The following is a 21,696-nucleotide window of genomic DNA, read 5'->3' on the forward strand; positions in this document are numbered from 1 at the left end:
TTCATTGCACAGACAGAGATATCTTGTCATTTGTGATAGTAGCATACAGCTAAAATACTACAATTTTACTCATTTACAGACTTCTTGCCATGTGATTTTGCAGATAATTACTTCAATAGGCACCTACACCTCAATTAAAATGAAGAGGTCCAGTTCTGAGACTTGACGGAGAGCTCAAAGCCACGTGAAACATTCCTAACTTAAAGCAGTAATTAAATGGAAATGGGAGAAATATTAAAGAAAATCTAACAGTGCACCTGTCACAAAGGGAGGTATTATCTGTTGGGATATAAAAAGGATTTTGTAGCAGGGTAGACATGATCATTTCTGCTGTAAAGTTAGGCATTTTAACATGGGAGTCTATGGGGATTGACTCACTTTAGAAAGCATCCTCAAGTGGCCACTAGAGGAACTGCAGTTTCTGGCAATTTAGCATTCTATAATGATATTTTGCTTAGCGTAGAAAAAAACGAATTTTGCAATCACAACTAAGTAGCTGCAGCTGCTGGTGTGGGGCTATTTAATGTAGCTATTGTTCAGTTTTGTGACTGATTAATCAATTTACTAACTGCTTATTATTTTTGCTTCAGTGTTCATATTCTACACTTTAGAGTCCAGGCATGCTTTTATCTTTTCATATTTGTTTTCTTTTCTCTCTGTGCCAGCATGTACGATTACCTGGAATACTGCATGAATAGAGCATGTCAATTTATGTATTTTTGCAGATTTTCTCACACAAAAAAACCCTGTCATTAAAAAGAAGCAGGTTTAAATTGCTTTTCGCTCTGATGTTATGTTCCCACTCTGTCAAAAGTTTGCTGTAAAAGTGAGTAGTGACCGGAGTTGAAGGGTGAACGAGGTCACCGGGTCCTCTTGTACCGAGCACACCTCAGAAAATGCTTTCAGTTATAGACGGTGAAGAGGAAAATGGGCAAACGAGCTGCTGATTATGCAGCAGCGACTCGTTTCTCTCTAAGCAAATAAACATAAGTGGGTAAACTTTTTAGAGTTTGGAGCATTTTTAAAACTCTGATTTTCATCCAGATTTTTGCGTTGTTATTGTCTTTCTGATTCCCCCTAGTTTTTTAAAATCAAAGCTGGACTGATTTTAATGTCATAAAATAACAGATAATCAGAGGAAAACAGAAAATAATGAGTTGGATGAAGCTACAGATTGCCTGCTCTGATCAAATGCACGCTATTCTCTTTGTAAATCTACATTTTTTGGTTGTTGGGTTTTTTTTTTCTCTCCTCAGGCCTGATCAAGACAGCCCTGCCTGGCATGGACAGGGAAGTCAAAGAAAACTACCAGGTTGTGATCCAGGCTAAAGACATGGCCGGACAGATGGGCGGGCTCTCAGGAACCACAACGGTCAGCATCACCCTCTCAGACGTGAACGACAACCCACCACGCTTCACCAAGAGTGAGTACAGCCCTTCTGGTGGACTTGTGCATGCACACACACAGTGACCAATCCTCAGCTCATGAGAACCACTTGTCAGTGTGAGCCGATGCCAGGCCGGCAGCCCCCATCTGGTGTCAGTTTCAAAATGAATTTGGATTATTGCAGGGAGCTCTGGGTTTTGTGCAACTAAGGCGGGCCTCTTAAAGGCAGCGAATAATTAAATATAGAGCCATATGACAGAGCGAAGGGTCCTGCAAAGTGCATCAGATCAGCCCTGTAATCCCTATTAAATGAAGAGAGTACATTCACTGGGTTTTATCTCCCCTGCTCTTCCTCTCTCTTTGTCTATCTCTTGCTATTAAGTCTTCTGCTGCCTTTTTACTCCATAAAACCACTGTTCTCAATTTAGTGCTCAAACTGTCCTTGGTGCATTTTTCTCCTCTTTTTTGTTACACTCGCACTCATCAATCACTCACTCCTCTTTACTCCTTACGTACTCTCTTTTCACATACTCTCTCCCGTTCTTCCTCTCCCTCCCTCTTTGCTCTCGTTGCATCTGGCAAATAAATGGCGAAGGGAGCCAGATCAGATTGACAGATTACCGATGTTGTCGTGTCCCTCGCTCCCCCCACGCGTTTCACTGTACGGTGGGTGACGCGTGCGCACAGCCGCGAAATGCAAGGCAAACACGCGCCTGCGGAACTCCCACCAGCTCCGGGGGTGGTGGCAGTGGTGGTGGGGTGGCAGCTGCTGTCATTTCAAACCCCTCCACCAATGAATGAAGAGCGAGAGGAGGGAGGGAGGGAGACGGATACGACGGGGATGGCGAAGGTGACAGGAGGGGGGAAGAAAGGGGAAGAAAGAGGAAGAGTGAAGCGGACGGCAGAAAGACAGCCTGTGATAGAGGCGAGGGGGGTGGGGGTCGCGGGTAGATTGAAAGAGGAAGAAAGAGGAAGAGATATTGTAATGGGACACCCAGAGGAGGTAGAGTGTCAGGAAGCGATATCATTGTTGTCTGCCGGAGTGATGCCTCTTCTTTTCCACCCAATGCTAAATACCTGTTAGCCCAGGGAAACCTTCTAGTGGTGCAGTGTGTGTGTGTGTGTGTTTGGAGGCAAGTGTCAGCGTCACAGAGACCTGCCGACTCAGGCGTTGCCAAAACACTGTCAGCATGTTTTATTAGTGTGTCACTGCTGTTTGTCTCCGCAGGCTGTGTGTATATCACCCTCGCTCCCCTCCCGCAGTCCAGCTATTTATTTAAGCATACGAGATGCAACCGAGGCCGCCGCGGCCGACAGGCAGCCATCAATTTATCCCCCTTCAAACCCAGAAATCATCTCAGAAAATAAGTGTGGGTGGGGGGAGGGAGAAGAAGAAGAAGAAGCAATTAATTAATTTATGTTGAGCAAATTGGCCCAGAATTTATGTTACATCCTAAACTTGAAGTGGTGAGTCAATACGGCTCGTAGCAACCTACGTGAAAGGCCAAACGTCTGTTTTGGAGCTGAAATATGTTTCGGCACATATGAGATGTCTTTCCGCAGCTAATCTACAAATGTAGCAGCACTAAATCCAACACTCCTTCTGACACGCTCTCCCTCCTCGGCTGGCTCTTACACTGCTGCTCTCTGATTGGTTCTGACTCACTTTCTCCCTGACCTGCTCTCTTGTATTCCTGCTCTCTGACTCACCCACTTACACTCTTTCTTTTTTCACTAACAAGGCCGTAAAAAATACTCACGTTATGACGCTCGTCGGGCTGTCAGGGGTGGCGCTTGCTTCTTTTGTGTCCGGCGCGTCGTGTGTGACTGTGTGTGTGTGTGCAGTTTGTTTTAAATCGATCGGGGTTTTGTAATTGCTTTTCGATTAGACTTGAGGAGATCTTAAAAAAGAGGCGCTAATTCACCACTTATATGAATTGCATCTTTGTGTGGGAAAAAAATTGAAATCTGGCATGAAAAGAAACACCAAGGGCATGGCCTTGGTTTTTGCAGTCCTACTGCCACACACACACACTTTCAAGCTTTCTCTTTTTTTTTTTCTGAACAGCTTCAGTGTTGCTCCGATTAACAAAATCTTTTCGTCTCATAAACTCTTTGCAGCCCTCTATGAGTTCAGGGTACCCGAGTCCATCGAGGTTGGGTCTGCGGTGGGAGTGATCCGAGCCATGGACGCGGATATCGGCCAGAATGCGGAGATGGACTACCGGATTATTGGGAGCGATGGGCCTGGGATGTTTGAGATCACCACCAATAGGAGCACACAGGAGGGTGTCATTTTGCTGAGGAAGGTCAGGCACTCTCTATGGGGAGGTTTTATGGGATCACATGAGCAGTTTTAACACTTTCACTTTGATTTATTCGCCAAAAAAATCCAAATTGTGTCTTCAAGATTATGAAAGCAGCTTGATAGAAATACTGACATGGTTATTATGTTGCAGCTTTTACAGCAGCAAGAATCATAAGCAACAGGCGCTGCTTTGTTATCTTTTTGCCCTGGGTTTCGCCTGTCAGGCTGCAATAACTCTGTGATTGGTGGAGAACTATATGAGCCTCAGGCTTCCTCAGAGGCAGCCCCGCAGACACAAACCAGGAAAAAATTCTGGGAAATATATTCTGCATATTTTCCACTAGAGAAATGCTTTAAAATACATGTTTATTTACAGTAAAATCTTGTTGACACGAGAGGCGTGCATGCACAGGCTGCACAACGACTTCACTCATGCTATATGCATTACTTTGTATTTTATATTTATATATTTATATTATGTGTGCACAAGACTAGCAATATCTCAGCTGTGACTGTGTGCGCTGTGCAAACATTGTGTAAATGTTCTCCTAAAAGTGCCCTAAAACTAATAAAAGATAAGATATTAATACAGTTCAACTTATAACCTTTACTTTTTTACTTTTTGTAATACATTACACAAGCACAACAGGAAAATCAAACATAATATAACAAATAAAACACATTCATAAAATTCAGCTTTCATACTCAACAGCATTATGATTTCTTATGATTGCAAGCTTTCACTGTTATTGGCATCACCTAATTAAAAGCCTTAAGGTGCATGTTGTGGTGAAGCAGTGCTATAGAAAGAAACTGAAGTAAAACTGAATTATAATGAATAGAATTATCACCTTAAAATCATAAATGACTTTTTTTTTTTACACAATTTATAACCTTGACATCTCTAACATAATTTGTTCTTGTTGGAGACTTTTTAAGGATTTTTTTTGTGTGTGTAGTCAAACAAACTTAATCTCAGGGTATTTTATTCATTTTGTTTAGCAGGAACTTTTAAAAAAAAATCTTTTAAAGAATTGGCTAAAAACTTTTCAAATTCAAGAATTTACTTAGAAGTGTTTTGTACTTTTTCTTTAACCTGCTAGGACCTGGCAACCAAAATCACATTTTGGGTTGTCTAGACCAAAATGCTACATTTTGCTCTACAAGGGCCTGATATCCACTTAAGCTGGGGAGACACTGTGCGATCTTTTTCGTGTTATTCAGCTTCTGCTCAAACTGCACGATTGACTCGCAGGGGTTAGAAGTTCGCAGGTCACGATGCAGGTCTCACACTATGCGGCCCGATGCCCTGATGCGACCTGAGTGCTCACACTGTGCGTCCATAACATGAAGGTTATAACGGAAAATCTGTCGCTCGCTCTCCCTCTCTGTCTTTCATTCACACAGACACGCACACCACCACCATCAACTTTGCTAAATTGCTATTGAAAAACATTGATCAGGCAGCTGTGATTGAGCAGCAATGTCCATCCAATTATTTTCACGGTTGTTGTGGTCGTGATAATTTTGTGAGGCCACATCGAAAAGGCTCAGATGAGCTTGCCAAAGTTCTACAAGTTGTGCCTCCATCGCTTGTGTCCAGATCACACGCTGCACCGACATTTATGTGTTTGCACATGTGCAGTGTAAGAAGCTGCGGTGACCTCCTCACGACAGTCGTGACCAAGCAATTGATGATCGGAAGCTGGTCGTGAGGTGTTAATCGCTTCTCATTACCCCACGTATACTACATGATGCACGACACACGATGAAGGCGAAACTCGGGCCGATCACCAAAACGGTCGCACGACTGAAAAATCGTCTCAAAATGAGCCAAAAATCACAGTGTAAGCCCAGCATAAGCCCAGATTTACGAGGACATTATACTGCCACTGTTCTATTGAAATTTTAAACAAATATGCTCATATGTGGATCTCATTTTTCTCAGAAACAAAAATTATCTAAAAAAAAATAAAAATCTGGTAATTCTTTGTTTTTACATTCATCAGGTGCCAATCACCCCAAATATCAAAGAGAAATTAAAAATGCATGACATGGAAGAGTTTGGGTCTTAGGAGGTTAAAGAACATGCACGGTGAATTTAGAGAAATAAGTTAAAAAAAAAAACACTTTGCAAACGTACCTAACATTCTGTTCATGCTTTTTTGAGTATTTTTTTGACAGATTTCTGAGTGTGGCTAACATTAGAGCCCAACATCAGACTCGTGACCGTGGCTCTAGCTCTGAATTGGATAAAGGTTAAGAATAAGGATCAACTAATGTTAGCAGTGCTTACACCAATAGCTTTCTTTCTTTCAAAGCTAGCATTCTTGCACCTGTACAGAAGGTGATCAGATCTCACTGTCCTCTAACACAGCAAACACGTCACGTTTCACCTTGTTTGTTTATAACTTCCCGTCACAGACGGAGGGATGCTGCTGGCTGGTGACGGGTTGCTACGTAGAACCAGCTGAATAATTAATGTTTTTGACTGGACTCGACTTGACTAGCGAGGACGGCAACATCTGGTTGACTAATCGGACACAGGTTCACAATAAAAGCCAATTAAATGCTTTTACTGTGAAACAGGGAAGAGTTAGGCTGATTGCCATTGAAGCTGGGTTGATGTCTTGTGTGGAATTGCAGGACTCCGCTGAAAAATGCAATATACTGAATGCAACTGAAGTGGACTTATTGTTTTCATGGATGTATAAGATACATATAAGACATTAATTTCAAGTAAGGAGGTCAGTGAATGGCAAGTAACCCCTGTGAAGCTGATCTAAACACTCAGTTTCATAGTTTTTAACCTTAGCCATTAAAAGCCGATGGGGTATTGTCATGACTCCATCGGGTCACCAAGAGTTTGAATCTTGGTTACGTTGACCTCCTTCCTGTGAGTACAGGGTACAGAAGGTTAAACTGTCTGGCAGCCAATCAGAAGAAAGTCCACCTACTGTAACAAGAGGAGTTAAAACACCTTGTTGCAGACTGAGAATGAATTTAGAGTCTGTGTGTAAGATACTGTTTTGAACTGTGAATGCAAAGCTCCTCTAGTAGTGACCAAGGACAAACCGACGGAGTTAGAAATGATCGAAACACAGACTTTCAGTTCTTTCACCACATGCAGGCCTCACTCCCTCGGTGTAACCGAAAGGATAGACAACACAATAAGCAGCGCTCGATAAAGGGAAAAAAACAAACTTTATTTCCATACGCAGCTAGGAGACGGACAGCAGAGTTATTAGATATCCACTTCCACTTCCCCACACTTCCACTACATATGTTTTCAGTGAGATTCATTCTTCCCCTCAGCTGAGACCAAAGCAGAAATATTGATGCTGAGTATGGATTGCAGCATTCTGCTTGTGGCGTGTTTGATGTATTCAACAGTATCTGGCAGTTGCCTTATCAAGCACCCTCTCTGCAGCCTTCGATCGATCGCTTCCATCATGCCATCATTAAGTGCTGGATGACATAATTGCCCTTTGTAGTGGATGTGGTGTGCAGGCACACTGTGTGTGGGGACTAAGCATGCCCTAATTTTGAACATACTAATTAAATGGGCTTGTCATCCCATCTCTGATTGTACCGGCCCTTCAAAGGAACATATTCCTCCAGTGGACATGCGGTCCCCCTCCCCGGCTTGGCACCAAACAGTGAAAATCAATGACTCATAATATGTTACTATTCACAGTTTCAGAAAACAGCTCGTTCCATCTGGATTCTTTTTTCCAAGCTTTCACTGGCTGTTCCCAACAATCGCGGACCCGGCATCCTTTTATATGTACAGTAGGCAGCCGGTGAGGGAGCTCACTCTGATCCAGCTGCTCCAGCTCAGCACTGGGCGCACACTCATTAAAATGCACCGCTCCCCAATTATTTCCATCAATGAGGGGATACCTTTGCTGGCTACAACTTCAAAAATAAAAAGTTCAGACAGGGAACCTAAAAGAAAAAAGCTAACAGCGGAAAAAAAAAACATTAGAACCGCAAAGGAATCAGGCTCCTAATCATCATGCACAGTCCATAAATTATAGGCTGCAACAGCAGTGTACAGTAGATGCAAGAAGATCAGGGTTCGTGCGTAAAAGCAACTAAGCTGTGTTCTTTTATGTGTACAAATAGATAGAAATGAAAGTATGGCAACAGGAAAAAAAGATGTAGCGTGAGTATAGTATAGGGAAAAAGTGCAACGACAAACTGAAGCTCATCATCTGTGTTCTTCAATAGAATGGCTATGATGAAAGGACTTTATGCCCCTGTTTCAGTTGATTTTAATCTTTTTATAATCATCCCTATTAACCTTTTAACCTTAACACTCCCTCATAAAGTCTGGGATAAAAGCCGGGAGGAGGGGCATGCTTGAAATTGGAGATGAAGCGGAATATTTGACAAACGAGTGATTTTTTTGCATCAGTATCTGCCTTTTCCCCCCCCTTCGTTCTTTGGCACATATTCCAGCAGTGATTATTTCCCATTTTGAGATAGTTTGCAGTAATCATGCCTTCAGCTGTGTCCCAGAAGCTTTTTTACCTTAACTTACCTTATTACCTTAACATCACCGAGTGGCTGACAGCTTTCTTGTGGAGACTTTCCAGTAAAAGTCCTCCTCATCGTCCTTCGTTTCTCTTGTGTTATTAACCTGCCTGCTTGCTCAAGGCTCCAGATAAGAGTAGGAGATGCTACTGCACTAACATTAAGTGAATGGACTGCTTCCGATCCATATTCACATATAGGAGTTGATTAAAAAAAAGACCAGAGGCATTGTCATATTTTTAAAAGGTTATAGCGGGTTTTCAAAATGCATTTTTCCTGGGGGAGAAATGCTTGTGTTGTAACTACTGAGACAGGTGCACTTTGCAGGTACACAAGGCTGAAAACATCAAAACTTTTAAAGTTTGATCCAAATACACTGAATCTGTTTCCCAAGTGACTCTGTTGGCATCAGGATGGTGATAAAATGGCAATAAAACAATCAGTCTGCGATTGAATGGGGTCAGGTTGCCAATTATATGCCTACATCTTTTTCTGATAACACAGCAATTAACTGATAAATCGCAAATCTGTTGTTGTCTACACACAAAAAATGTACATTAGAAACATTAACTGCTTACTGTTCGAGCCAGATTTGAAACAGAAATTCCTCCACAAAGAACAATGTAGTTTCTGCAGGATGCAAAATAACATAGACACTTAGCAACTTGCTTTAAGATTGTATTACAACCAGAATATTACCAATTCAGTATGACTCTACTACGAGTTGCGCTCATCAGTGTAGACTGACTTACTATAGATGGATCGCCAGGTGTTGTCAATCTGTCTGCATTTGTCAATTAAACAGCAACCATTTGCAAAGCTTCACCAATCGACAAGACGCACCACAGTTGTTTGGAGACAGGTCTCAAAATCAAAAGTGGTTGCACAGAAGTTAAGCATGCAACACCCCCAGCTAGTCGCAATAAGTACTCCAACAGCAAAAAAAGTTCAGTGTAATAACAGCCATTGATTTTTTCTCCTACTTGTAAGGAGGTTGCTGTCTGATTTTTACTCTAGTGTGACTGAGCCGTTATATAGACAGCTAAGTCACTGATAACCAGCTCACCCTGGTTTCACATTGCGTGAAGGCTCGGCTGAGGCAGCCTGGTCAGCTGGCAGGAGCCAGTTTCTCTAGGAAGTCTCTTTGCTTGTGGTTGATCAAAGTCTATCCCTGCTCTCTGGGACTTAAGATTGTGACATTAGTTCTTATTGTGCACTGGAGATCAACTCTAAGTTGGAAGACCACATAAATCAGAACCTGAATCAGGTGGAAAACTGGTTCATGTGTCACAACAGGATAAAGGATAAAAGTCGCCCGCTGCTTTCGGACTCGTTTTGAATCTTTAACATTGGTCTTTTGGCTCGTATGACTTTTGGTTTTTGGAGTTGGAAGTTACCTTATATGGATGATAAATAGAATGCTAGCCTAATGCTAGCTAGCTTGGTTACCAAACAGCATTCACTTTCATAAACTGTACAGGTGCAGTGCCCGGGCACATATATTGTGTAGATATTGCCATGTAAATAAAATACGATTTCAATCAGCAAACTTGAAGCACAGATTCCTGGGATGTGTGGAACCATAGGACAACACACCTGTTAGTCTGTGTAGCCATGCTATGGCCATGGATGAGTTAAAGAAAAAATCAACCCACTTGTTATGAAGGAGCAAATCTTTCGTAACAGGAAATGAACGTCCTTTTAAGATTGTGACTGAGCTAACCAACAAGGACGGGATGTGTATTCAGGAAGGCGGAATTGGACTATCTGTCCTCCCACTGGAGACCCAGTCGTTTATTTGTCTGTTATTTATAGTATGTCGTATTTAATTTAAGAATGTAGGGGTGAAGTACGACCACTGCGACCATAAATAAAATCAAATTCTTAGGGAAACTTCCGAGTCTCTCAAGAATATCCAGCATCCCTGTCTTTGAAACTTGTAAAATGGCTTTTAAAGAGTTCACACAGCATAATAACATTAATGTTGCCACATTAGTCTAGAAGATCATACTATAGGATACTATATTAAAACTAACCCTAACCCTAATCTTAAACCTATACATTAGAAACGTAGATGTTTCTCTGCATTTTAATTCTTTTTCACCAAATTCCTACCATTCACTATCACTGTGATAATCTGGTATGTTGATCTGAGAAACAGCATCAAAATGAACAGATGTCACCCAGCAAAGATCTGTGCACAGCTGTGATTGATTGTTTCATAGAGCCGCGCTGTGCCGAGCATCAGGAAATCAAACTGAAAAGCAAATGTAAGAAGTTGATAATAAATTTTTTTTAAAAACTTTGTTCTTGTTTGTGTTATAAGGCAGGCTGTAATCAGATTTCCAGTCTTAAAACATGAATCCTGTCATTAGCCAGACCGTGTTGTTGTCATGTTTGTTTTCCACTGAAATGCCACATCAGTCATATTATGCAGCAGCGCTTAGGCAGACGTCCACGAGAGCACGGCTGTGATGTGTGCAGCAGCCCGTGTTTGTCCATCAACAATCTTGTTAGTGTCCTTGAATGTGACACTAAGACCCTTTACATGCCCTCATTAGATACTCTGGAAAAGCTGTTTTTTATTCATTAAGCTGGCAGTTGCACCTAAAATAAAATGTGACAAATTACAGGACCTGTTCATGCACACAAATGTAAAGCAAATATTAGCACTTTAAGCTGTAATTAGTGGAATTGGTGCTTCTTCTTCTTCTTCTTCATGCCTCTTCTGTCTCTGTTTTGCAGCCTTTGGACTATGAAAGGAAGCGGCAGTACAGTCTGCGTGTCCAGGTGGAAAACGTCCACATCAACCCCCGCTTCTACTCGAAGGGCCCCTTTAGGGACGAGGCCACCATCAAGATCATCGTTGAGGACGTGGATGAGCCGCCCGTGTTTGAGCGCGCCAGCTACGTAGTGGAGGTGAAAGAAGACGCGCCCAAGAACACCGCCATCGGCTCCGTCAGCGCGTCTGATCCGGATGACAAAAACAGCCTCGTCAGGTAAATGAACCAAGCTGCATCTCTTCTTTTTATTTCACAGCTTAGCTCTTTTTCAAAATTTGCTGCTGTGTGATCTTTCCGAACGCACTTCAAGGCAGCTATTGATTTCTATTCAAAAGCCAATGAAAAGGCTGAGCATGATAGCTCATTCAAGCACCACTTAATTGCTTTTGCTGGAGGTTTCAGTAACATCTGAGCAAGTTGAGGACCACTCATCAGTCTTAGTTAACAGCACAACTACTGGGAGTTGGAGAACTGACAAAATTAGCTTTTAAGATTTGGTTTGGGGATTGTGTTGGCTTTACAAGTCATTTAGATGATTTAATTACAGATTGTAAAGGCAAAACATACTTTAAAATATATAACTAAACAAAAGGTACAATAACTAACCCATCTAAATAATTTAATTAATAAACAAGAAGAACATTAAGGAAAAGTTAAAAACAATTTTTGGATAACCAGCAAGCCACCCAGCTCTCCCTAGCTCTCGATCGAGCAGATGTCATATCCAAATGTGTGTAAACATTATGTGTTTCTAATATTTTATATGGGTTTGTATGTCATTTTAGGAGATGTGATCAAAGTCTTTTATTTTAGCAATGCTAAATGATTGAAAATGTGTCAAAAAGCTTTTCCTGAGCCAAGTTTCTTCCTGTTACAAGGGAGTTTTTCCTCCCCACTTTAACTGATTCTTGGGGTTTTTGCCTGAATACTGTAGAGTCTTTACCTTACAGTGTGAAGCACCTTGAGGAGAACTATTGTGATTTGGTGTTGTATAAATAAACCTGAAGTGAAATTAATAAGTTAATAAATGAAGTGCATAAAATTTAATTTCTGTTTGTGCAAACATGAATCAAAGTTAATGCATCCAAAAGACTGAAACTACAGCATGCGTGGGCTCTAAATGAGCATAACTGCTGCTGAAAGAAGTAAAAATTTGGATTCTGTTTTATCTCATATACAATGACTAAATGTTAGCAAAACAAGAAAAAAGAAGTCTTATGCCCTTAGATTGGATTTTCAGGTCCCAATTATCTTTAAGACTGTTTGAAAAATCAATAAACACAACTCATTTAACAAAGTTGTATACCCCAATGGTTAGATCACAGCTTCAGTTTGTGGTTTGAATAAACATACATTTACTGTGATATTGACCTGTTCTCGCCCACTTACATTATAAACCATCAGTCACTGTCAACATCCAGTGTAAAATCCACTATAAAAATCTGACTACAGAGGCTCACATGCTTTGATAGCATAGTCTAAACTCAAGGCTGAGCTTGTCGCTCTTTAAGCAGCTTCACACAATAAGAAAACAAGACAAAACTCAAGTAAAAACCACCGTGTGCACCTTGAGTTAAGCATATAATATCTCACTAACCGATTTCTATACAGAGTCAATATTTGGAGCTCCCATTAAGTGAATTATTCATCTTTAATGCGAGATGTTGTTTAATGTTCTGAAGGTTGTAAATGGATCTTTGTGCTCTTGTTTTCTTCACCATTAACATAAACAGCGCTAAAATAATGAGGCCTGCGCAGGGAGACACTTTGTTCTGCTACACATACAAAATGCAGCGAAATAATGAAAAGTGCCAAAAGTTCGCTTACACAACTTAGCTCATGGAGATACAAAATTATGCGAGCGTTGTATTAAATGGGAATAATGGCAGTGGGGTGTGAGGCTGCGCCTCGACTCCGCTTCAGACTTTTTCATTTTTATGATGTACTAAGGGAGTTGGCTCTCAAGGTTGAAGTTCCACCACTTTATTGCAGGTGTCAAATATGATATCATTCTCTTTTATCGCCCATCATCAAGGAGGTAGCTACCCTGTGGCATTTAAAGCCGTGCAGAGGGGGAGGAGGGGGAGGGAGGAGGGTTGGGAAGCCCGGGGGCTGCCTGGCATGAGGAAGTCACTGAGACGGTTATCTTTATTAGCTCGCTGCGACTTGCGGACACGTGCACGTGTGTGGCAGGGATGCATACACAAGTCCTTAAGTAAGCCATAAGTGCAGTATATAGACTCATGCAGACACATGCATGTTTCATCCTACATTTTTCCTTCTGAATGAAGATTTCAGGTCAGCTCTTTACATGAGATTTGATTTACTGCAGTCTGCAGCTTACATGCTTTTAAACGGAATACTTTGGCCTGAACAAATACGAATAAGATGTGATGAACATGTCATGCATTTCCCTCACTGAATGCCTCTTTGGCAAGCGTGTCACTGGCTCTGTGAATGTGGAGAGGTATCGTGTTTTCAGTGCTGTACTGTCCGTGTTAAGAGCTTTTATTAAAAACCAGATTCTCTACAGAAGGAGAGTTGCTTGGATGCTGACATTTCTGGAGCAGAGTACTTACATATACACTCATCAGCCATTTTTGGGGGGTATACTTGACTACTCATCTGGCAGAAACTCATTTAGGCATATAGACATGGTCAAGATGACCTGCTGAAGCTAAAGCTGAGCACCAGAATGGAGAAGAAAGTGACTTTGAATGTGGCATGGTTGTTGGTGCCAGACAGGGTGGTCTGAATGTGTCAGAAAATGCTGATCTGCTGAGATTTTCCTACTTGAGCATCTCTAGGGTTTAGAGAATGTTCCAAAAAAGAGAATATATCCAGTGAGCAGCAGTCCACTGGGAGAAAATGGATTGTTGATACCAGAAGTCAGAGGATCAGGTCAAACTGCTTTGAGTTTATAGGAAAGTGAAAATAATCACCATTATAACCAAAGATAGCAAAACATTTCTGAATGCAAAACACATTGAACCTGGTAGCAGGTGTGCTGCAGCAGCAGAAGACAACACTGCTAAGAACAGGAAACTGAGGCTACAGTTTGCAGGGGCTCACTAAAATTGGGCCATAGGAAATTTTAATATTGATTTCTTGAGTCTTGATTTCTACTGCAACATTTCTATAGGGTCAGAATTTAGCGTAAACAACATGATTGTGTGGATCCATGCTTGTGGGAGATATTTTCTTGCACCTCTTAGAACCAGCTGAGCATTGTTTAAACAGTGCAGCCTACCTGAGTATTGTTGAGTTCACTGTACTCAAGTGGGCTTGATATGATATGAGGCTGTCATGTCAATATGACCAAAATTCCTAAGGAATATTTTCAGAATTAAGGCAGCTCTGAAGGCAAAAGGCAATCCAACTTAGTACTAACAAGGTGTATAATAGTAAAATGGCCAGTGAGTGTATGTTAAGATAGATGACGTGCAATAAAGATGGGCTCATGAAAATGTTTATTTCACTCCTCTGAAGCCAGCGTGTTTAATCTGATGTGGGTGTTTATATGGAGCATTTCTAATCTGCTTTATTATTGAAGAACTGCTGTAGAGCCAGTATGTATGTAGCTGGTGGCTGTCCATCCCACTGTGATGGGATCTCTTTAGTGATGTTCAGACCTTTAAAGCACGAACAATATTCAAGGTTATTAGAGAACATTTCATTTAACCGGGGTTCAGATTTGCCATAGTGGAGCTTTCGAACACTTTTTTATTAGCCGTCTATATTGGCCAGCTTGGATGAGAAGCCCTCAAAGACCATCGAGTGCTGTGAAAAGTGGCTATTTGAACATCTAAATGTGAATGTGAACCCTGATGTTCATCTGGGCTAAATATGGTTAAAGAGTGAGTCATTTTTTTAGTCTTTTAGGTGCCATATAACAGCATTTCAGTTACCATTAGCACTGCTTTGCATGGACATGTAGCCGAGCTGGTGCTCGATACTAAGGATAGCTAACCTCTCCAAAATATAACAACTGAAATGATTTCGAAACAAAGATCATTTTGATACAGATTTTTTGACCTCGTGTTGAAGAAAACATTCTCAAAATACTGTGTCAAGTCGGTTGGTCTCTTCAGAAGGGAGGAAAGAAGCAATAATGTAGGTCCCAACCCCCTGATCACTAACATTTCTGTAACCCTCCTCGTCCTTCTGCCTGGCCTTCCAACCAGCCAGCTGTGTGCCTGCTGAGAGCAGCACTTTGGTTGTCCGGTCAGGACGAGGAGCGCCGTTATCTCTGCGCCATTAATCAAGGGAAGGGTTAGACCCAGGCAGCTGAATTATTGGGAATATTAGAAAAGCAATTAGTAAAGCTCACGGCTGACGCACATCTAACAAGGTTAGAGTTACTGTCGGGCCTGCGAGGTGGTAGAAAAATAGGTGGGAGTGTTTAGATAAAGACACCAAAATGTTTGTGCGGAGGAAGCAGCAGCAGCAGCAGCAGCAGCAGGGAGGGGCTGAGGAGGTAGGGGTGACACCCATGGGGAGGGGGAAGATCGGTGGAGGGAGGAGAGGGATGCGGCGATGCATTGAGAGCCGCGGTTCATAGTCTCCCCTCGGGGGTCTCCTTCCTCTTACGCCGGCCCTCCTGATGCCTGCTACTCCATTAATCACACTGATGCATCACAGAGTAGTCTGGGAGGCAGAGAAAAACAACACAACTGGATAACCTGTTGGCTCTAATGTGTGTATCAACACAGGGCAGACTATTCAAGACTGCTAGTGCCAGACAAGACAGTTTATTATTATATGTCACAGGTTCAGTTCCCCCCAAATAACCAAAAATAGATCATTTTATTAAACTCCTGCTGGATGTATCTGGTCCAGCAGATGGGTTTACTTTTACAGTATGTGCTCAGGTTTTTCTCAGGCTCCACGTCTCCCACTGATTTCTCTGTGAATACAGCTCAATTACACCCACTGCTTGCTCCTCTGTGGTGTTTTAGTTGCAGCAGATGTTTCAAGGTGTAGTCAGACAGTTCTAGGCCTAATAACAATAAAAACATACCCGATGTAAACGTGGGCCACCTTGCCTTCAAGTTTCCTTTTTGTGCACGTCTGGGCTGCTCCTAGTGCGACTACCATTTGTAGGTCACTCCCTTTGTGACTTCTTGCACGTGCATGTTTGTGATACCAGAGTCAGCAAACGTGTGCCAAACTGATCCAACAAAGATGGTTCATCTCACCAGGAGAATGAGTCTTTTTGGATGGCTGCTTGCTACTCCTTTACTTTACTGGCCCCATTACCTGATAGTTGCCCACTACCATTTTCTGCAGGAAGTAGCTTATTTTACATTGGTGCTGTCAGCGTTAATCTCGGTAAAATGATGTCAACTCCATAACCGCATTAACGCTGCAAATCTCTGTTAGCGAGTTAGCGTGGGTCGCCCCTTGCGTGGGGCTGCATGGCGTCCACGCGTTAGCGCGATTAGCTAGCGCCGTGCAGCCCCACGCACGGGGTGATCCACGCTAACAGAGATTTGCCGTCTACACAGCATCCCCCCTCCCCTTAAAAAAGTAAAAAAAATAAAAATACACTCTAAAATTTTCATGGACCGCCTTTAGCTTTGATGATGGCACCGTTCACCGTGGCATTGGCAAGCTTATCCAATGTCACAACATTTATTTCCAGTCAGATTTCTAATAATTTTTGGCCAAGATCTCCCCGCGTACTGTGGCACATTCCACAGATTGTGCTGGAAATGACTGCACTGCTCTTTCACAGTTTGAACCCAGTGATTCCTGGCATTGTCATCTCGGAATGTCCCGGTGCCACCGGGAAAGAAATAAAACATCTGATAGCATTCAGTACATTCAGCTGACTTCAATGGAAAGCTATTACTTACACCGTGACCAACTGGTGAATCTTTTTTAGCCGGGCGGTGTATATTTTATGGCAAAAACAGACATGCTGTATTTTTTCTTTTTAATGACTTAAGTGCTATTAAAATATTCAAGAGTCATGACCGTCCCTCGTTTTTATGCCACGGATTTGTTCTCCAGGGTCAGACTAACTATGCTACTCTGGCCCCGGTGTGTCTGTAGAAGAAGAATCTAAATGTAGCTTATGCTGTGCTACTGTGTGCGCCCATTTTCTTTGGCCTCACCAACACAGTCTTTACTTGGCATTTCCCAGATTTGGATCACTACAACTTTATCCTCTTCCACAAAAAGAAAATTAAAGTAAAAGACTCACTGTCCTGATACAGTGGAGGACATTTAGCCTAATTTGCAGATGGTGAAGTCTTTCAGGAAGTGATTTTAAAAGTAGATGCAGTCCTGGAAGTGATCCAGAGAGCAGCCAAAATTAAATCAGTAAGAGTCTTGCTTTTTGATGCTTTTTTCAGATACCATACAAATGAATAGAGAAAAGCTTTGTAAATTCAAATTAACTCATATTTTTCTTATTTGTGCATATAAAATATATATATATATAAAGATAATTGTGTTCCTTTCAGCAAAGTAGACTTTTCTTCTTCACTGTGTCCACCACACAGAATGTCAATTCGACCAAGACACACCTGAGACGCTCTGTCAATGTGACTGTACCCTGTGTCTGTCGCCCTGGGAAAACAACACATTTCCACTCAGCATGAGTGCACAAGTTTACACGCCAATCGTTGTCTGTGTGTTTTGTGCAGGTACACTATTGATCGGCGCACAGACATGGACAGAGTGTTCAACATCCATGCAGGCAACGGGTCAGTGTTCATCCTCAGGGAGCTGGACAGAGAGGAAAACGCTTGGCACAACATCACCGTCATCGCCACCGAGTTCAGTAAGTGCAGCAGCCGGACCAGAAAGAGACATTTCGGTTCACGTACTTCCTCCAATTTTGTCAGCCAAATTGGATTTTTGGGACCCAAGTATTGGCTGGTAGCTGCTGTTTGTTTCCCCAGCCCATAGTTTACATTCTCTAAAAATAGCATGGGTGCCCATTTATCTGTTTTCCCACTAATTTAAAATCTAAAAATCAGCAAGCGTCTTTGTTTTCTAATCTGCTGCTGTTAATTCAATGCTGCCGCAAACTGCTATTTCCCTTCATCTTTGCCAGTTGTCTTAAAAAAAAAAAAGATCCTAATAATTTCCACATCCAAAGACCTTATTTTACCTATTATTACTTTATTTTGTCAGTGAAAACTAGAACTTTGTGCAGAGTCTGCGCATAAATATAACTGTGGAAACAAAGAAATCAGCAAAACTTGGAGCATCTGATTTATGTTTTTAACCAGCTATTATTTATTTATATGCACAATACTGTAATGAGTTTGCTTGGAAACTAAAGCAGAGCTGCTGTTAATGAAATTTAATAATTACTCATGTAAATTCACTGTGTCCACCTTTGTGTTTCCCAGCCAACCCGCGACAGATCAGCCGGGTACCTGTATACGTCAGAGTCCTGGACGTCAACGACAACGCTCCAACATTCGCCACCAATTATGAGACGTTTGTGTGTGAGAACGCTAAGGCTAATCAGGTTGGTTATTACCCAACATAAAGCCGTAGTCATGGTTTCATCTCGACTTCCCAGTTTAGGATTATGCACCCGCTCCCAGCACAGCATGTAATTAGCGGGCCTCAGAGAGAATTTATAAATCTGTCACGTGTGTTTTAAGCTACTAGATAGTGGGACCGCTTCTGGGGACCAGACTTTCACATCTCAGGTTGATAAAGAGAAGTTTTCTTCCTCAAAATAGATTAAAGAAGTCGAGAACAGATCCACAGTGAAAAGAGATGTCTAGAGGTTCTGAAAAGACAGAGCTGCATTGTAGACCTTTTAATGTAAGACTCCCACAGCTGGGTTCGGATTTGCAGCTCTTCTTCGGTTGAAAAACCCAAGTCTGTGATACCTCAGAGATAAATGTGGATAGTGAGTCTTCAGTTTTAGGATCACTAGTAAAGTCCGAATAACGCCGTTTTACTAACAAAATGTGGTCCAAGCTGCAGTTTGCAAGACTTCTTTGTAGTCTTTACAGATAAAAAGTCTATTCACAGCGTTAGCCTGTGATAATGTAGATGTTTTTCCTCTGGCCCTGGAGTATTGTGCGATTTGTCCTTCTACATCAGGGCTCCTCAATGTCAAATTAGAGCCAGCATATGAAAAAAACAACTGATTTTGTAATGTGTGTAATCAGAGGATGTCAGTTTTGGGGTTTTTTGTGTGCTTCATAGTTTCTTTTAAGCACGAGTGATGTGGCTGTTACATTTCTTGTCGCAGCACGTCTCCTAGTGCCAGTCCTAAACCCAGATAAACGGCGAGGGTTGCATCAGGAGGAGAATCTGGTGTAAAATCTTTGCCAAATCAAATGTGGATCATCAATAAGATTTTCACATGATTGGCCGACACCTGGCTTAACGACGACTGCCACCGGTGCTGTTGACCAGCAGGGTGCCCGGGGAAACTGTGCTGCTGTCTATGCTAAGGACAGAGTGAGATGGAGGTAGATGAGTCGCCTTGACAACCCCTAAAGGGAGCAGCCGAAAGAATATGAAGAAGCCTAGAAGCTTCTGTCTGGCTACAGCTGACTGTGTTGAGACACCTGCCAATCAAAGGAGCCGTCACCCCCCCCCGTACAGTTGTTATGGGGTTTGCAGGTGTTCATTTATGCACAACTCTCCAAAGGTCTGGCCACAGCATTGCAATCAGGGTTTTGGGTCATTGCAGCAACTTGATTCTTGTTTTTACTTTGCTTTGTTTTTTCCATCAGTTCTGTTGTGGATTTCCTGTGATCATGGTCCTGTTAATCAGCACTTGGCTGCTGCTTGCCCCCTTAGTTCTCTGTACTTAGCTTATCTTAAGAAAAATATATATCTTCATGAGTGTAGAGCCACTCTTCCTTGTGCATAGTAATTATATTTTCAGGTGTCGTTCACTAGAAAGAACCCAGTTATTACTTAGGATAGGACAAGGCAGGGATCCTCACAATTCATCTCTCCAAAACTGAGCAATTTACAGTAAAATGATCTACTTGAATACAAGCCACTCTAAGCCAGAGGATAAACACCTATTTTTGAATTTGAGGTGAACTGTGCCATTAAGTAAATACAGCATCACTATATTAAACTCATACTGTGTTTCAAGGGGAACAAAATGATCCTTTATGCAGAATCAGCCTGGTGCCTTCATGTTGCATCAGATACAGATGAGGCCGCTTTAAACTACTTTGTATCCTGCTAGGTAGCTTAATTCAATGTGACACTTTGCTGATGATATCCTTGCACACGTTTACCATCTGAAAACCTCTTGAGGTTTATTCCTTGTTTGCGCGCCCTTAACTATTTGTCTTTACGAATTCCCAGGAGAACAAACCATCCCTTTAATCTTAATAAACAGCTCGGTTATTCATCACAGCAGCCGATGTTAACATGCAACTACCAGATGCTAACGAGCATGAAGTGGAGTTATCTTTAATTAGACGCATTACAGCTAGAGAGACAGCATCACAAAAGCATGTATGAATTAGATTTGTTGGTTGTTTTATTCTTTGTTTGAAATTTAACAGCTGTGTTCTTGCTCAGCTTCCACTTCCTCTTCATAGCTCTGCTAACCCATTAGCTAGCTAAAACACTAGCACCCGCACAAACAGCAGTTTAGCTGTGGTTAAATGTTCACGGCTGGGGTTGGGTTGCCCTGTCACTCACCTGTGTGCTTCTCACTTCAGGTGATACAAACCGTGGGCGCCACAGATCCTGATGCCCCGCTCGGAGGACACCGGTTCTTCTTCAATCTTGCTCAGGAAGCTGCTGGAAAGGCAAACTTCTCTGTCCATGACAACAAAAGTAAGACACTGCGTGTGCCCTACATTCATTACCTGTTGTTAATGTGCTGTATGTGTCATTGATTGGTTGACGTTTTACAGTAAATAACCAGATTTTCCCTCATCAGACAACACAGCGTCAATCCTCACAAGGAGAAACAGCTACAGCACCCTGCAAAAGAGCGTCCACCATGTGCCGGTGGTCATTTCTGATGGAGAGTTCCCAATGCAAAGCAGCACCAACACGCTGACCATCAGAGTCTGCACCTGCGACCGCAAGGGCAACATGAAGGCGTGCAACGCAGAGGCGCTCACAGCGAGGGCGGGGCTCAGCACCGGCGCCCTGGTGGCCATTTTGCTTTGTGTCATCATCCTGCTCAGTGAGTACAGCCTTACGTTCTTTCTTGCATAAATCTTTTTGGGGCTTTTCACTACAGAGCTTCTCCAGCAAAGCAATCCATAGGAGGTGTTAAACAGTCGGTTTCGTATTTCACTGCTTAATTTGATTCATCACTTCCTGTGGGCGGATAATTCTGCCAGTGACCGCAGCTGTCACCTTAATTTGATTTTAACCGCGAAGCAGCGAAGATCTACAGCATCTCGACTGACTTGAACAGGATGCTTTTCTTCATTGCATTAGGATGGTGAGATAGGAGCGTTTTTATTTAAAACTACAGCCTGGTGAAGGTTTCAAAAGCCAAGTAATTATTGCTGCCATACCTTGAAGCACCTTTACTTCTCAGTCTTAACTCAATCTTAACTCAGTAAGTATAAAAACCTCAGCTATAGTATTAATGCCTCTCATACAATATCGTGGGTTTACTGGAAATTCATTTTTTACTGGGCATTAATATTGAGTTTCATAAAATAATATGACTTAAAGTAAAAAAAGAAAAACTTGGATCCTTT

General features: G+C 42.1%; 1 protein-coding gene across 1 annotated transcript in view; it reads left to right on the plus strand.

Moving 5' to 3' along the window:
* LOC113029368 (cadherin-10-like) overlaps positions 1 to 21,696 on the plus strand; it is a 71,515-nt gene that overhangs the window by 46,056 nt on the left and 3,763 nt on the right. The window contains exons 5-11 of the mRNA XM_026180204.2: positions 1,257 to 1,424; positions 3,509 to 3,696; positions 10,980 to 11,233; positions 17,671 to 17,807; positions 18,385 to 18,506; positions 20,692 to 20,809; positions 20,916 to 21,167. Coding sequence (XP_026035989.1) covers positions 1,257 to 1,424; positions 3,509 to 3,696; positions 10,980 to 11,233; positions 17,671 to 17,807; positions 18,385 to 18,506; positions 20,692 to 20,809; positions 20,916 to 21,167 — 1,239 coding nt within the window. The remainder of the gene's footprint in view (positions 1 to 1,256; positions 1,425 to 3,508; positions 3,697 to 10,979; positions 11,234 to 17,670; positions 17,808 to 18,384; positions 18,507 to 20,691; positions 20,810 to 20,915; positions 21,168 to 21,696) is intronic.

The sequence above is a fragment of the Astatotilapia calliptera genome, chromosome 9 (genome assembly GCF_964374335.1).
Source record: "Astatotilapia calliptera chromosome 9, fAstCal68.1, whole genome shotgun sequence".
Taxonomy (NCBI): domain Eukaryota; kingdom Metazoa; phylum Chordata; class Actinopteri; order Cichliformes; family Cichlidae; genus Astatotilapia; species Astatotilapia calliptera.